Below are 17686 nucleotides of genomic sequence, written 5' to 3' on the forward strand. Positions count from 1 at the left end.
TTTAAGGCCCCATTTAATGAATTTTGGCTAAATTCTCCAAACTGCCCTTGTGGCCCGTTTGGCTCATTACCACCACCCACTGACCCGGCATGTATGTTGCACCGTGTTGGCGTCCGTTGGCGTCTGCACTGTTTATTATGGTCTGGAAGGTGGCACAAATGGGCTCTAACAGAGTGTTTTCCTTCCCTTCCACTTTGGCCAATTTAACTTCTGAGTTTCCCTTTTAATAAGCTAATGATGCCGCCTGCTGCACCCCATGAGATGCATTTTATATTTTTAATCAAACCTCCACCTCTGAGTGCCCCCCCCCCACCTTCCCCCCCGCCCGGCGCCAACAGACTTCTTTGTTGGTTTTTGTCTTTCGGGAACTGCGGCCCGACCTCAGGGAGCAGCGTCGGGTAATTAGAATTCATTGTGTGTGTTTGGTCACTTTGTCCCCATTAATATTTGTTTCCAACTCACTCGCTTTTCTAAATAGATTAAATTTTTTTTCAGGAAAAAGAAAACTCCAAACTGGTGCTTGAAGAATATTAATGTCCAGCCAGTTTGGAGAAAGCGTGCAGAGTTCAGATAAGACATTTCCTGAAATGTGATAACTGTTCGGAATAATTGGCCAGATGTGCTTTAAGGATTTGCTGCATTTTCTAATCGTCTTGACACTAAACGCCAGTTTGGTGGCGCGGCCTCGTGCGCGGGGCTTCGATTGATGCATGCGTGCGTTCTCCAGGTGAGATCGTGCTCTTTGCGTAGCTGTGTAACAGGATTAACCCAGCGGGGTGGCGTATCTCTTCCCACCATCTCCCACCGGCGATGCGCAGCCTGTCGAGCTGAGGAGGCTGTCAGCGGGGGGGGGGGGGGCCACATCTTCTCCACGACTAGAGGGGGATTTTATGGAGCCTGGCAACCGCTACAAATAGGGCGCAGGCAGGCGGCTCCTCTGCAGTCTGGGCCCGTCGCGGCTAAAAGGGGAACAAAGTGTGTTCGTTGTTGGGCGTGAGTCACTAATCAGGGCTAAATTACTGAAGGGAAGCCGGTAAACGTACGTCACATTATGGTTCGGAACAGCACACCGTGATCCAGGTTAAAGGAGCAGCACGGAAGCTGTGTTGAGCCGCCAGCTCACTTCCTGTTGTTCCCTGAATGGAGACGCCAGCGTTGATCAGAAGGAAGTTAGCCAAGCTAAGCTGAAGCTTGTGGAGGGCGGAGCCACAGGCCAACACGTGTAAACACCAACATTTGAAATTGAGATTAGTTTCATGAACTATGAAATCAACACGATGCCTCAGGTCATGTTACGACCACTTTAGTCACGCAGTGATGGAGCTTCCTGTTGAAAGAAACATCCATGAAACATTTAAAACGGAGCGGATTCTCCCCGGAAACATCACCAAGCAGTCTCTCGTTGTTCACTCGGGAGGTATTTGAATTTCATCGAAGCTAAGCTAACCTGGCTGATGCCACCAATCAGGAAAGGCCTCTGGAGCAGTGGGTTAAGGACGGCGTCTTAAACGTCATTAGCTTTAAATATCATCTGCAAACCTGACGGTTTTAAGATAATTCTCTGCTGGAAAGACTTCCTGTTAGCCTTCGGTGCCGTTGTCAGAGGGATTTAGAGCGGAATAATATCAGATCCACCTGTGTTATTCTGTCAAATCCTCCTTTTTAATGTCAAACTTTAACTCTGCCGTCGTTCCAAAGCTCCACAACAGCTTTGACCTTGAGGGGCAAACCCACGCAGGAGCAGCATCTTCTTTACCTTCTTGCTTTTACAATGAGTCCATCTTTGAAATTGCAGCTCCCGCTTCGTCAATTCGTGGACGAATATTCTGCTTGTAACAATAAGTGGAAGAGACAGATAATCTGAGCGTAGCGCTTGTCCGCCCTTCATGTTCAGAATCTGCAAGAAAATGCTGTTTTTTTATGACAGCAATGCTCCGCTTGATCTCAATAAAAGTCAACTTTGAAAATAAAACCAATAAAGGTTGCCTTTTTCATATTTTAAGGCAACAAATACTAAAAAATGTTGCAGCAACATTAGGATTCTAAGATCTACCACTGGGTGATCAAACATCTTGTTACATCTTGTGTTAAATACCTGGAAATGTGCGTTTAGTAACCCGCTACTAGCCTGCGGAGCTATTATTTAGCTTCTGATTCTGATCACACCTGGTGAGGAAGCAGCAAATGCAACTAGCATTAGAGCTAACTGTCATCGGCCATGTCCTGTGTCTGCAGGACGGTGGGACGTCATCGTCCCCCCACCCCTCAGACGTGGACCCGTCATAAGCGGGGCACGTTTGGGGCCCCAGGGAGACGCGATGCGTAGCATTTCATGGCTAAATATTGAGCGATATGATGCATAACGGAAGAGCTTGGTAGGAGACAGCAGACGCGTGGGCTCCCCGGGGGTTGACATGGAGGGACTGAAGCCCCCCCACAGACACCTGAGCCACTGTGAGGCCACAGGCGCATCAGCTGCCCTCTTTGTTGCCTCAGCACGAGCCGCTGCTAAAACCCGTGATTTAGCATGTTTTCGTACGTCTAACGAGCGTTTCGGTGTCTTCGGGCGTAGAAGTAAAGGCCAAGTAATATCAATGAAAGACAAATTATTAAGTTATTAAGCTACGTGAACTGTATTTTAATAGCATTAACAAGACCTTTTATGTTCTCGTTTAAATATACGTAACAAAACAGTATAAAAATGGTGATAAAATAATAATGTAGCTTTATAGATGAGTTTCTCTTTGACCTGATAAAGAAGCGGAATCCACCCGGGTGAAGTTAGACAACCCCTCGCTAGGATGAATACACCAGACGTCAGGCGTCTGCTTACACTCTTGTAATTGCCTTTTAAATTCCTGTTGCTTTGTGTTGCTAATTTGTGTACGGCACGACCGCATACATCCTGATATTAATTAGATGGCGCTAGCTTTAGCTCTGTCTCGTTTAATTAAACAAGCCGAGAGCGCAAATATGTTGTGTAACAGCACAGAAACGCTCCCAGCAGGTTGGGAACTTGCGAAACGCCGGCTCGTGTCGTGAGAGAACAAAAGCTCCCGTTGCTTCAGGACGGCTCGCGTCTCACGCCACCGCCGCCGCCGCCGCCGCCGCCGCCGCCGCCGCCTCGCGTTGGTGCGATAAGCAAGGATGAAACATCGATGCTGAAAGGAGCCGCAGCCCTGACTGGAGCAGATGTGACATGTTTGTCAAATGACCTACTTCTGTCTCTATTATGAATTAAAATTGTATGATGGAGACTGGGGCGACTAATGAATGATACATGCTGGGGGCGGGGCCAAGGGTGGGGGAGGGGCAACAAAGGGTTTGTGGGGGGAAATGTGGATTTACGGATCTGATACGGTTAGCTTAAAAATGCATCAGATGAACCTGTCATGTCCCACCAGGGGTGGTGGGGCAAGGCTGTAATTGGTGTTTGGAGTGGGGGGGGGGGGGGGGGGGGGGGGCAGATGTTATCTGGTTCTACCCTCTTCAGAAGGGGGCTGTAATGGTGCATGCGTGGGGAACCAGGACGGAGAACCCGGGCGCAGCCTGCTGAGCTGGCTCTTTCAGCTACTTAGCTGTTGAATTAGTTAGCGTGGGAAGAACGCTGAGTAAAGGAAAACAGTTTGCACAGTTTTTGCCCCCCCCCCCCCCCCACGCCGGCGTCAGCGAATCGCTGGCGGTGAAAGTACAAACGGGGGCTACGAGGGGGCTGCTGCTCCTCACTGCTCTGGCTCTGTGATAAATGGACGTGGCCTCTCTTAAGAAAAGTTTTTTCTGTCTTGTCCTCCTCATCCTCTTTTGTCTTTCTGAGAGCCCCCCCCTCACACACACACACACACACACACACACGGCACGTCATGAGAGATCACATCCTCTTGACCTTGCTCCGGGAGTCCTGATATTTTTCATCTCATCGATTTCCCATCCTCTGCCATTTTAACCCCCCTCCAACACACACATGCATACACACACACACACACGCACCTCCCCTTGCTCTTCATATTTCTTCCTATCCACAAAATCAGTTCCATCTCTTGTGCCACACAAACTTACCAGCAGAATTTCTATTAGTCCGATAGGAGGAATAAAAAGGAAAAGAAAAGGGGGGGCATGTGTGTGTGTGTGTGTGTGTGTGTGTGTGGTGGGCGGGGGGGGGGGTTATTGCATTTTCAACCAGAGTAAACTCGGAGAAATTGTCCACGAACACATAGAAAAACACGGTTCTGCAGGTGAGGATGAGGAAAGAGGTAGAAAGGGAGATCAATACTCTCATGTGCATGCGTGGGTGCTCTCTCTCTCTCCCTCTCTCTCTCTCTCTCCCTCTCTCTCCCTCTCTCTCTCTCTCACACGCACACACACACCAGTTCTTCACTCCTCGAGTCCTCCTCGGTGACACGTGTGACTCTATGGGAGGACGTCACATGACCCCGGCCACCCCGGGACAGTGACCCTCTCGTTGCGCCGCTCCCCGACACGTCTCATTGGCCGGTGGTCACCGCCCGCCATCGCTGACCCCGCCTCGCCGACCTTGCGTGTTTCCAAACTTTTGTGCGTCGAGCATCTTTCCCAGCGAGACTCCGTGACCTCGGCGCCCCGGCTAATGCGTTTGACTAACACAGCCTGTCTGATTAGCATCCGCGCTGTCGGGGGGGGGCGCTCGGTCACCCGCCGTATGGCGCCGTGGTCACAGTTCAGGGTTACTGTCAAGCCTGCGCACGAATCGGCCCCTCGCCCAGCGGGCCACCGGCTCCTGCTCCTCTCATGAGCGTCGTGCACGAGCGTCGTGCGTAGTGCACGTGCGTCTGAGGTCGGCTGTCGCTCAGAACCGGCGCCGCGGTCCGAGATGACGGCGGAATCATAATTACAGCTCCCGAAACAGCAAATTCCCTCTGACATAAACGTCAGCACGCTCAATTTGTCCCGTCCTCACGACTGTTTGGGTGTGTGTGTGTGTGTGTGTGTGTGTGTGGGGGGGGGGGGTGATCTTGTTTATTATGCTGTGTTTTTATTGTCTGCAGTTGTTAAATAGTCGCAGCTTCTTGCAGATTCGGCATGTTGCAATGCAGTAAAACACATTAATGAAAGTTCTCATCGCGTTGGGGTGTGTGTGTGTGTGGTGTGTGTGTGTGTGTGTGTGGTGTGTGTGTGTGTGTGTGTGTGGGGGGGGGGGACTCAACAACCTGACAAATAAACTGCTTGATTTGGACATTCCAGAAAGTACAGTCGCTGCGTTTGTGAGTAATTAAAATCAACCGTACCAATTGAAGCCTCGTTTGATTAATCCTGTGGGAACTGCAAACACACACACACACACACACACACACACACACACACACACACGCACACACACACACACACACACACAGAGGTAGTCTGCGTCCCCCCAGTCAGAAATCTGCTCGAGTAAACGCGGCTCCTAATCAACGAGGACAGGCTCCCTTTTGATTCCAAGCGCTGTTACGCAATCTCTCCCTCCATCTTCCTCATTATCGTCTTCGTTTAGCCCCCACGAACGGTTCGGAGGCGCTTACGCAACCCAACGATTCACGCGCTGCCAGACCTGTTTACGGCCGCAGCGACGGACATCTGATCCATGTCGGCGTTTCAGAATCAGAGGTGGTTGCGTAACGCTCCGCCTCATTGTTGTTGTTGTTGTTGTTGTTTACAGCGCTCGAGGTCGTCGTCCTCGCCGTGTCCCCATTTTTATGCAGTATTAGAAGAATTATTTCTGGCTGCGCTGCTTTTGTTCCTCCTCGCCTGTAATAAAAGGAGACGGCGGGTTCAGCCCGGTGTCAGCCCTGATGTATCGGCTGCTCGGAACGCTGCTTCCTTCCCTCTTCTGCTGTTCCGCTGCTTCAGGAACGGGTGGATGGAGAGATCGGAGCGATGGAGGTGTGATCGGGTCTGCTGGTGCTTCCTGGAACAGAAAAAGAGAAGATATTAATAGATTTGACCGAGCAGCTGACTGGAAAGGGGCTCCTTCTCTCGTCTCCTTCTCTCGTCTCCTTCTCTCGTCTCCCTCTCTCGTCTCCCTCTCTCTCGTCTCCTTCTCTCGTCTCCTTCTCTCGTCTCCCTCTCTCTCTCCCTCTCTCGTCTCCCTCTCTCATCTCCCTCTCTCATCTCCTTCTCTCGTCTCCTTCTCTCGTCTCCTTCTCTCGTCTCCCTCTCTCGTCTCCCTCTCTCGTCTCTCTCGTCTCCTCTCTCGTCTCTTCTCTCGTCTCCCTCTCTTGTCTCCCTCTCTCGTCTCCTCTTGTCTCCTTCTCTCGTCTCCCTCTCTCGTCTCCCTCTCTCGTCTCCTTCTCTCTCGTCTCCTCTCTCGTCTCCTTCTCCTTCACCTTGTCCTCCGTCGCCCCTCTCCACCATTCCACCTCTCTTTTACTCTCTTCCTCTTACCCTTTCTGTCTGTTTCTTCTTTCCTCTTTTTGCTTCCCTCCTTCCTCACTCTTCTACAGGCACTTTTACTTGCTCCCTTCCTCCTTTTTGTTTTGCCTCCCTTTTCTTTTTCCCTTCTTGAACTCTTCAACTCGTTTCTTTAGTTTGACCCATTTTTACCTCTTTGTCTTTCCTTCTCTTTCCTCCCCACATCTTAGTCTCCATCTCCATTTCATCTGCTCCTCCTCCTCTCCTCTTTATGACTCTCCAGTTTCTCCTCTCTGTTGCTCATCATCGCTCTATTTTATCACCTCTGCTTCTCTCCATCCTCCACGCTGCCTCACAAGGCTGCCAGCACCTCCAAAACCCTCTTGGTTTTCTTCCTCTGCTTCTTCAAATGTGACTTTTTTAAAGTTCTCCCTCCAACTCTGGACGTTTCAGGCTCCTTTACACAGAGACAAAGAGAGAGAGACACAGAGAGAGAGAGAGTGAGAGACTCAGAGACACAGGGAGAGAGAGAGAGTGAGACAGAGAGACACAGAGAGAGAGAGAGAGACACAGAGACACAGGGAGAGAGAGAGTTGCGGTGAGAGACAGTCCATCCTCTGGGTTGGGCTTAGTTAATGTTGGCTCCTTATTATCCCATTTAAAATGTGGATTGTGGAGTGTTTTAATTGCAGCGCTCCTCATGCATGTGCAGGACTTGGATGCGAGGACGTGTCCTCGTCCCTCCCCGCGCTCCAGGGGAGAGTCTCGCCTGCAGCCGGACAGCGAGGAGTCCACGGCTCTATTTTAGGAGCGGCCTTGTTAGTCAGAGCAGTTGTGACGTGTGGTCGTTAGGCCAGTTAGAGGGTAACGAGGCGCTCGGCTCACACCGCCGATGAAGCCGCTGGTGTCTGCACATGCTTGAGAAGATGATGGCTGACCAAGATTTAAAGTTGTATTTCATGTTTTTATCAAGAGGCTTGTCACATCTGTTAAATTCAGCACTTTAATGGACCCCCTCGTGTATCACAAACGTTCCGCCCTCTGATGTTTGATTTTCCCGACGCGTTTCCACAGAAAAAAAAAAAGAATCCAGGAGTTTTGCTCGTTCCTTTTTATTGCGGCAGAAACGTGTCACTCTGCTAATGATCTTCCTGCCTCCCGTTCCCGCCCCTCTGCCTCTCCCGACCCCGACGTCCATCCCATCGAAGACGGGAAGCGTGACTTGTGTGTGTGTGTTTGCGGTTGAGTGTGTCTGTCCCCCTGAAGCGTCCTGATCCCGGCCGGCCGGGGCGGACCGCCACTCACTCGCTCAGCTCTCTGAGACGGAAGTCTGACAACAATGGAAGCGCCGAACCACGCGTGAGCCGGCGCCCTGGCGGTGAACACACTCCCCTCGCCACGGGACGGATAATTGATCTGTCAGATACTATTTTCAGGGTTTCTGAAGAAGAACAAGTAGGTCAAAACCCGCTCCGAGTCACCAAAGACGCCTAACGGCACGACCCGGTTCCCCATTAGCTCGGGCGGTTCCGAGAGGACTCGGTCGTACTGACGTGCGCAGAAGAAGCCGCCTCTTAGCTGGTTGATGGGTGGGGGCGTCACAGCAGCACCGCCTGGCGTGACGCAAGAAACAGACGTTGTTTCTGGAAAAATGGGAAAAAAAGTGGAAAAAGACCAAAGAATGCAACTACTGTCCAAAAGGAGTCTATTTTTTTGGTCTCAAAATTGTGTTATAACTATTAAAAAACCTGTTTGTGCGAGTCAAACATGAGTTGAGGACGAGAGCTTCTGAGAGTCCCGGTTGAGGATTTTCTCCAACTGATCGCTGTCCTCATCATTCCTACAGTGATAATTACTTTTTAATCCCAAACGAGCGCTCCGCTCTTTGCTGCTGTGCCTTATTTAAGGTTGAAAAGCAACAATGATGTTGCCAGGACCTCTGAAGAGCTGCACGGCTGCAGCTGTGGAGGCTTCTGCTCTGCAGAATGCCGTACGCAGCTTTTGTTCAGCAGCCTTTTTGGCCCCTGCGTGAACTGGAAGGCTCGGAGCCGTTGCCGGGGCAATAAGTGTCCCGTCGCGTACCAGATTCTGAAGAAACACCAAATGGCGCCACTCATGCCCGGCTGACGCGCTCCACCTCCAGCATCTGAGGAAATGTAACGTTTTGAGGCGGGCTGTGTCCCGTACCCGAGCCTGACCTCCCTCTCTCTCTCTCTCTCTCTCTCTCTCTCTCTTTGTCTCTCTCCCACAGGTGAGTCCCAGAACCTGCGGTGGGCATGAACGGTTGTGAGAAGCGCTCGCGTGGTCCTCGCCGTACGGACGCGTTTGTCCACATCTGCACAGTCTCTGACTAGATTTCCCGCCCTTGCAACAGCGTGCAGTCGAGAGCGTCCACCAATAATCGTCCCGATCATCACCCGCACGCTCGTGCACTTGGAAGCGAATCCCTCCTCGCCCGTCCATTTCACTTGGTTGTGCCACGGGAGTGTGTGATGCTGTGTGTGTACGTCTCCGCTGCATGTGTGTGTGTGTGTCTTCGTCCGTGGACCGCCATTATCTTTGCGTCCGAGCTGTTTTCCTGTCCCATGCATCATCCGCCCCCGTCTGTCTCCATGTCAGGCCCGATCACAGCTCCTGTTCCCCACAGAGATGACTAATCAATAACACACGTGCACGGGAACAACACACACACACACACACACACACAGAAACACAAGCACGAGGCAGAAATATTGGCTCGCTGTCCGCAAACATCACACAGGCGGCTCTGGGCTGACGACGACGCTGTTGTTTTCTCATTTCTGGACACCTGCTACATTCACACTTCCAGGACATTGTCCCACCGCAAGCAAAGTCCATTTATGCTGCAGCGTCACACCTTCAAATAAAAACAGCAGAAGCGGTTCTGCACACACACACACACACACACACAACACACACACACACAACACACACACACACACACACGTAGCCATGAAAATGGACAATCCACGCCGCTTCGTCCCAGCCAACAGCAGCAGAGCCCAAATATCCAGGTTAGACTCTGACTGGGAAGCAAAGCCAGGAAAGCTGAACCACCTGCCCCAACACACACACACACACACACACACACACACACACGCAGAGCGCAGCTGACAGCATTTCATGGTAGCAGATGTGGGACATTATAGGAGCTCCTGGTGGGTTCGGCTCAGCCACCAGTGATATTGGCATTGTTTTGTCTTTCCACCCCCTCCCTAACCCACATGAACAGTCCTGCTCTCACAGTAACGAGGAAACATGCTAATTAAACAGGTTTGAGCTCTTCCTAACCCACATGAACAGTCCTGCTCTCACAGTAACGAGGAAACATGCTAATTAAACAGGTTTGAGCTCTTCCTAACCCCCATGAACAGTCCTGCTCCCACAGTAACGAGGAAACATGCTAATTAAACAGGTGAGAGCTCTTCATAACCCACATGAACAGTCCTGCTCTCACAGTAACGAGGAAACATGCTAATTAAACAGGTTGAGCTCTTCCTAACCCCCATGAACAGTCCTGCTCTCACAGTAACGAGGAACATGCTAATTAAACAGGTTGAGCTCTTCCTAACCCCCATGAACAGTCCTGCCCTCACAGTAACGAGGAAACATGCTAATTAAACAGGTGAGAGCTCTTCTTAACCCCCATGAACAGTCCTGCCCTCACAGTAACGAGGAAACATGCTAATTAAACAGGTGAGAGCTCTTCTTAACCCCCATGAACAGTCCTGCCCTCACAGTAACGAAGAAACATGCTAATTAAACAGGTGAGAGCTCTTCATAACCCACATGAACAGTCCTGCTCTCACAGTAACGAGGAAACATACTAATTAAACAGGTTTGAGCTCTTCCTAACCCACATGAACAGTCCTGCTCCTACATTAATGAGGAAACATGCTAATTAACCAGGTGAGAGGCAGCAATGGCGGCTTCCTTTTTAGCCTGTTTTCCCCACCTCTTTATGTGCTGTAATTGCCACAGCCTGTGTGAGGGCTTGTCTGCTGCCCTGATTCATCCCCCCCCGAGGTGCCATTCTGACCCAGTAACTCCTCCACTCCCCTCTCATGCTCCGTTCCCTCCTCCCTTCGCTCCTCTCATCCTCCGCTCGCTCCTTCTCCCTCCGTCACTGCCTCTCTCTCCCCCCCGGTGGCCAGAATGCTGTAATTGAGTTTTTTATTCAAGTCAATTAAAAGTGCAGCCCGGCTGGAGACAAAACAAGTCCGCGTAGTCTCTTTATACCTCGGGCTGCCTTCATGTTTACTCAGTCCTCTCTTTATATCATTCAGTAGCAGAGGAGCCACCGGGAGTGAACTTTCATTTCATATGTGTCATTAAACTGTTCTGACATTGTATACAATGTAATTTATCTTTCTCTACGATGCCCCCCCCCCCTCCAAAAAAAAAAAGAAATCCTATTTAAATGGTAATTCAAACTTCCATTAAGTTGAAGCCTTTGTGAGCGGCGTGCAGAAGTTGCTGGGTTTGTCCCCTCCGCCACGGCCGCCATCTGAGCCGTGATTGTTTACTCCCCGAAAGCCAAATATTCATCACAGCGAGGCGGCGCCGCTGTTGTCTCTGCTCCACAACGCCTCCTCTTTTCATTTATCTCTGTAAATGAAGGATGGCGATAAGTTCAGGAGATCATCTGAGATGATGGAGCGTCCCAACTGCCCCCCCCCCATAATCAGGAGGTAATTAGAGAGAGCCTGAGTGAGATGGTTCCCCTCCGAACTGGGCCTCAGGGGCGGACGGCCGCTCGGCTGCTCCCTCTTCCCGCTCACAAAAGGCAACGCGGAGGAATTTTAATCCGAAGGGACAGTTGACCACAGTTCATCCCAACGCCACGTCCCCTGTCCCTCCTCTGGACGTGTCCAGAACGAGTCGTTGGACCGAGTCTTTGGGGCTGTTTATTCAGGCCGACCTCAAAAATTCTGCAGCGAGATCAAAATCAGGCATCAGCAAAATGCAGATTTGAAGCCGATGATGACAGCGACACCGTTTTTACAGCCTGTCCGACAACAAATAATGAATTATAAATACATTTATAAAAAAGAGTCCCTGCGTCCTGGCTCAGCAGGGTGAGGACAACACGGATCTGACACAAGGGAAGTATGGGAGCAATGAGACCTTCACGGACACCGAAGGAAGCGGAAAAAGGAGCTTTGTAGTGTTAAATGTCCCCTTTCCCAGAATGACGAGCCTCTCCCTGATAAGCATGGCAGGGACGGTGGCGGGGGCGGTGGCGGGGGCGGGGACGGGGACGGGGGCGGGGACGGGGGCGGGGGCGGGGACGGTGGCGGGGGTGGGGACGGTGGCGGGGGCGGGGACGGTGGCGGGGGCGGGCACGGTGGCGGTCACGTGCCTTTTAATCACGTTATTTGGCCGTGAGTGTGTGACGGCGCCGTCCCCCTGTGGGAGCGCAAACATCAGATCGACTTTTGGTTGACTTCCATCAGCAAACGGCAAACCAGTTAACCTTGAGGCGTGACCAGTGAGCAGCTTTGTTCCCACAGTCAGTCATACTGGGAGTCTGGGGGGGGGGGGGTCACCAGTAATGGAGGGAAGATCATGTCCGTCTGTCCTCTGCAGGGAGGACGATACAGTGACATATTACACATCCTCCCATGACTAAAGATATTAAATGTGGCTGGTTGCTTCAACTTGGCGCAAGAATTTTAATAAAAAAAGCAAAAAAAAGCTGTGTGACATTTGAAAGGAGCCTGGCCAAACTTCCGCCCTGTTAGTGTTTTATTTTTTAAGCTGTTTGTCTCGCCCACATTAACACACGCGCGACATTTAAAGCTTTAAAGATCTCGCCGTGTCCGACATGATCTGAGGGAACGTCGGCGCCGGGCTGCTCTCAGTGATCTAATATAGTGACATCCACTGAAGTCTGCCTTAATCACCTACCTCGTCCCTTAAAAAAATCTCCCTGTTTCCATGGTTACCAAACTCTGTGGGAGCTAGGCGGAAGCTGAATATACATTTTGAGGTTCTCCGTTTGACTTTTTTGTTCTTTTGTGTGGAACAGATAATTCAGAATTGTGCAAGAAGGCAGCTTGTGTAACTCCCAGAACCTCCAGAAGCCCGTCGGCCTTTTGTCCACGCGTTTACTCCACTGGCATTTGGGCTCCCGGCACGGCCACGCGCTCCCAAGAGAGCTGCTCTTTAATAATTAAACTATCATTAAGGGGGAAGAAGGAGCCTAAAACGGCAGCGTCTCACTGGGCTTTTACTGACCCGGAGTGAGCAAAAGTCCACATTACATGTCTCATTAAGGCCTGAAGAGCTTCTAGTCAGCGCAGCTAGCATAACGGAGGCTAGCAGGGACAGACGTGTCCATCACCCCCCCCCCCCCCCTCGGCTGTTGTTACTGCCAGCTGTGAGGGGTCCGCGGGCCTCCTCCAGAAACAGCTCCTCGACGGGCCCTTTTCCTTTAAGCGTGATTAAGTTTGCACGCCGAACTATTAGATTTGAGTTTGTGGAATTGGTGTTTTCGGCCTGAAGCTTCTGGTTATTGCCGCGCCTCCTGCAGCTTGACAGGTCAGCCGGGCTGGAAGGTTCTCCGGCGCCGCGCTGCAGAAATGAGATTTGCTACTGTGACGGGAGTCGGACCGCGAAGCCTCGTTCTCGCCGTCTTTGTTATTCGCTCTCTTCGGAGGGCGGGGACCAGAAATATCATCGCAGAAAATCAATGCCTCAAACCAATTTTTCGGCCGTCGCTCTTTTTTGTGAGAGATTGTTTCAATGCTACGGCGTTTTGACGCGATTTCGAAAAGCACACTTAGGAAAACAACAACCATAGTGTCGATGAATTAAGTCGCTTCAAGCTAATCTTGTTCACAGGGCGGCTTTTAAAACAACAAATGGGCCCAGAGTCGATGGCATGAACACCGGGAGAGTCAAGCAGGAACACAAGCGCGGCTTTTCCAATTGGATTATGAGCACGGAAAGGCACTTTTCGGCATGAATAATTCACTGCACAATCCTGTAAGATCCTCTCATGCCCTTCACAAAAACACATTCCCCATTTTTCTGATCCGTGCATACGGAGTCCTGGCACAGCCAAGGCGGGCGCAGGTAAGACTCGGCAACCTCCGTCTCCTCGCCTCCGCAGGATGTGCTGATATTGATGACAGGAAGTTGTAGCGGAGGATGTGTATCGCACCAGGAAATGACTTGCTTGAAACATGTCCCCTCGCCCCTCATCAATTCTTTAGCAACCTGCTGTCGCCTCGCCGCCGTTCTTGCCGCTCTTTCACTCTCTCGCACATGCGTGGGCACACGTGCACGCGTCTGGCTTGAACCCGGTTGCCTCAAGCAGGAATCCTGTGTCCTTGAGGAGATACTGGAGTTGTTCCAACGAGTACTTTTTTTTTCCAAATCTAGTCTTCATGTCTGACCGCCCAGGAGGGATTTGGATGCCATTAAACCGGCACCTGGAGTCAGACATCCGAGCTCTGTTTAGCTTGCGGATCCCTTTGGCCTGGAGTTACGAGCGCCTTTGCTCAACAGCGCCCCCTCTGGTCGCACCATGACACTGTTGGTGGCACGGCTGACCATGGTCCTGCCCCCAAACTCCTTCATTCCAGATGCATGCGCAGCAAAGCTGTGAGCACATGCTAGCCAGTTACCCTAATCTCCTCTAACCTAACCATAACTAGCCGTATTACAGTTGTGCAGCAGTAACAACACGTCCTGTTGACCAGACATAATATCACACGCGTGAGCTCTGCGGTGTGGTATCGGCACCGTCAGGTAGAATTCCTGGGTCTGCCTCTCTGTCACGGCCCTCGCCCCCCTGCTGAGCCGCAGAGAGCCTGGCTGTTAATGGGAACGCCGTGGTGGATTAGCTCTTCCATCACCCGGCAGGTGGCTCATTAGAGTCATATCACAGCTCTTATCAGTAACCAAATACACTCCGCGTGTGCGTGCGTGTGTGTGTGCGTGTGTGTGGTGAGTCCAATGGTAACTGCTAATATTGATTCAGAATTATTTTCACTCTTTTCCCACACTTTGCTCACTAAAAGTTCCTAAACTCATCGGCTTACAGTGCAGCCTCAGGATATGGAGATAATAAGGAGCGAATCACACGGTAGGCGGATTATCGGTGGTGTGTGTGTGTGTGTGTGTGTGTGTGTGTGTGTGTGTGTGTGTGTGTGTGTGGTGTGTGTGTGTGTGAGGGAGAGAACCTACCTATTCAAATAGTAAAAATCAACAGCAGATTCAGGTTTAGTCCCATTTTCTCTTCATCTTAGTTTCTGATATCAACATTTATTCTTTGTTCCTTCGTTTGTTCTGCGTTCACGACGTGAGTTCTATGGATTCAGCCCGAGCAGCGAGAACATGGGGCCCTGATTTAGACGGACCCTGGGGGGGGGGGGGTTCCACCTCCCACAGTTCCCAACATTCACCAGCAAAATTCAGTCAAATCCCCCAAAAACTTTAAAACTAAATGTTTGAAAATCTGCATTCGAGGAAGCACAGCAACACTTTTGGTCTCCAACGCCTGATGTTTGCTGCTGGAATCAAATGTAAACAACAACAACAACACTGTGACCCCGCTGGTCTCAGGTGAACCCCCCTTTTCCTCCGTTTGTGCCATTAGTAGCAGGGTTTTGCAACAGTCGGGGCGACAGTGACGATGGCGAGAGGAGCGAAACGGAAACGGAAAAGTGGAAATGCCAGTTCAGTGTTTGGCTGCTGACGGAGCTGATGGGGGGGGGAGCCGAGGTTTTCGACGGGAGATCGGAATTAGGCGCGACTTTCAGACCCAGCGAAGCGTTTGTAGCCGCTTTAAACTGAATCTGCGCGCGGATGCGGCGGCGCGTGGGTGTTTGCAGACACAACAGCTGCTGTTAAAGTCGCATGTAAAATAACCCCAGATGGATCGTTTGGCCTGAACTTCAGTTCCAGGAGCCGGTTTGGACTGGGGGGGGGGGGGGCGTCTAAATGTCTGATCGTGTAACGCATCTACTTTGGTCTTTAACAGTGGAAAAGTCGTCTGAAAGCACATTTGTGTCACGGTAAACAACAGCACGCAGGCTAGGCTAAGCTAGGCTAATTATTTTCCCCGTCTGAAAGACAAACTTGGTGGCAGATTTCTTGCTAAACTGGTAATCAGCTCACAGCTTGTTGTTCCCTTGACTGTTATTAGGAATGTTATTTTAGTAGTTCTTCCAGATCCGCCTCTCTGACGTGAACGGGTCACATTCAGCACAGTCGGGGGTTCAACAAGAGCGACTTTAATCCTCGTCACATTACGAGGGGATAATCTGGGAACGCTGTTATTAAGATTATTCCTGCCACAATCTCCAAACTGGGAATTCAACCTGCGTTGTTTAGGCTTTTAAGGGAGAAATAAACCCGCTGCCGTCCCAAAGGACCTTTACGGTCTTTAATCCCAGGACGGAGCAGAACTAAGTGGGAAATATCTGAAGGTTCCGTCTTTTGACATTTAAGCAGCACTTTTCTCAGCGATGTGAGAGATAATCAACCTCTCAACCAGACCAGCGCCGAACATCTCATCCTGCTTCAAACTGGAGTTAAAAGTTAAGACCGCTGCTATAAATAGCGCTGACTTTCATCTACGCTCCCGCTGGGAGAAATCTGCTCCCAGTACGAGTCCTTTGTTTCCCTGGTATTCCAGAGGGGCGGGGCTACAGGATAAAGGGCGCTGATTGGTGGACACGCTTGGAGCTCTTATTTGTTTGTTGCTTCGCTTCGTTTGTGTTCTGATCATTAGGAGGAGAGACGAGGAGGTTCTGGCTCCTCTGAGGGTGTTTGGAACTTTAGCGGAACGTTGACTCAAAAACGACGGGATCTGTGGAAGAACAGCCGCTGCGCTGGCGGGGCCAGATGTAGGACGCAGGCCGGAATAGATTCATGAAAATGTAAAGAATCTTAAACAAGCTTAGAAGGATGTGGGGGGGGTGGGGTGTTCGGCGTGGGCAGCAACATCTAACGAGAGCTTTTCAACACAAGACGAGTCTGACACCAGCTCGGAGCGGCGCCTCTCCACCCAACATCTGGACTCAACACCTTTTTCAGCAGATTCCAACGGTTTCTTGTAATCTAAGAGGCGTCGGAGTGGCCTCCGGACCTCTCGGATCTGGAGATCGGGAGGTCGGGGACCTCTTCCTGCTTCTCCGGCTGCAGTCATCATCTCTCCCGCTCTTCCCGTCTCACGACGTCACGTGTGCTGGAGGCCTGTGGCGGAACATTAGCAACAAGCTAACATGCAGACACACTCAATTTTCGCCTTGTCAGCATTTGCTGCAGATGCCTCTTGAGGGCTGAAGCCCCCATTAACACATTAGTGCGTCTAATCCTCGTCGGCGCAGCTGCTCTCCTACGCGATTCCTGCGCTCGGCTCAGCCGGCGGCGGCAGGCGGAGGCGCCTCGTTGCCGCAGCAACGTCAGCAGAGCATTCTGGGACTGGATGTTTACTCATAATGATGTAAAGTCAATTCGCACAGGCGTGAGAGTGTTTACTGAAGAATTTCCAGGGGCTCTGCTCGGCTTTGTTCATGCGGGTGGGCAACGACGCGCTCAACGCCGCTGACCTGCGCTAATGTGCGGATTCCAGCGTCCGAGGAGGCGACAGCGAGGCGTCTCAAGACTCGCTGTCGCCTCATTAGTTCTGTCTGATCACAGCAGATGAGCCTCTACTTTGCCCCCGAGTCCCGGCGAGGGTTCACCCCCCCCCCCCCCCCCCCCCGTCCTTTACGTACAGGTAGATATAGACGGAGAGAATCTATTGGCCTCGTCATTTGCACAATCTGTTAGCCGCGAAGGCTAGCCAAGCACGATGAAATTAAAGCGAGACGCAGAAAACAGAGGCTCCCTGGCAGCGATGGCTGACGCCGTGCCACGCAGCCGCCCACGTGCACTCTCACGCACGTCCTCTGAAACTCATCGACGGAAATAAACACGGACTGTAAACATTCCGGAGCATCCACCCCCCCCACGTCCATCCCTGATAACCTCCAACAAGGTTCCGGATAGCAGATGTGGGCGCCGTGTGGCCGTGAATCGTGGGAAAGTTTGGGAATCCGACGCATCCCGGTCCTAATTCTCTCTCTCTGTTTGTCTTTCCAGGTGAGTCAATAATTCCCGGCGGCGTCTTCGGTGCGGAGTCACGGCGGATCCGTGAGTAATGTGTGTGTGTGTGAGGGCGACCTGTCCGCGTTGAGCCCGCTCCAGGGGCGCCGTTAGCACCCAACCTCAGCGTGATGGCGGCCCGGCCTCCCGTCCGCGCTGGTCCGCCTGCTCGTTGCCGGGCAGTTTAAAGGTCACGCAG

General features: G+C 51.5%; 1 protein-coding gene across 2 annotated transcripts in view; it reads left to right on the forward strand.

The window, feature by feature from the left end:
* cadm2a (cell adhesion molecule 2a) overlaps nucleotides 1–17686 on the forward strand; it is a 120570-nt gene that overhangs the window by 19840 nt on the left and 83044 nt on the right. For both annotated transcript variants that reach the window (XM_057053723.1, XM_057053724.1), the window contains exon 2: nucleotides 17485–17535. In XM_057053723.1, coding sequence (XP_056909703.1) covers nucleotides 17485–17535 — 51 coding nt within the window. The remainder of the gene's footprint in view (nucleotides 1–17484; nucleotides 17536–17686) is intronic.

Source organism: Takifugu flavidus, chromosome 14, assembly GCF_003711565.1.
Source record: "Takifugu flavidus isolate HTHZ2018 chromosome 14, ASM371156v2, whole genome shotgun sequence".
In the NCBI taxonomy this organism is placed as follows: domain Eukaryota; kingdom Metazoa; phylum Chordata; class Actinopteri; order Tetraodontiformes; family Tetraodontidae; genus Takifugu; species Takifugu flavidus.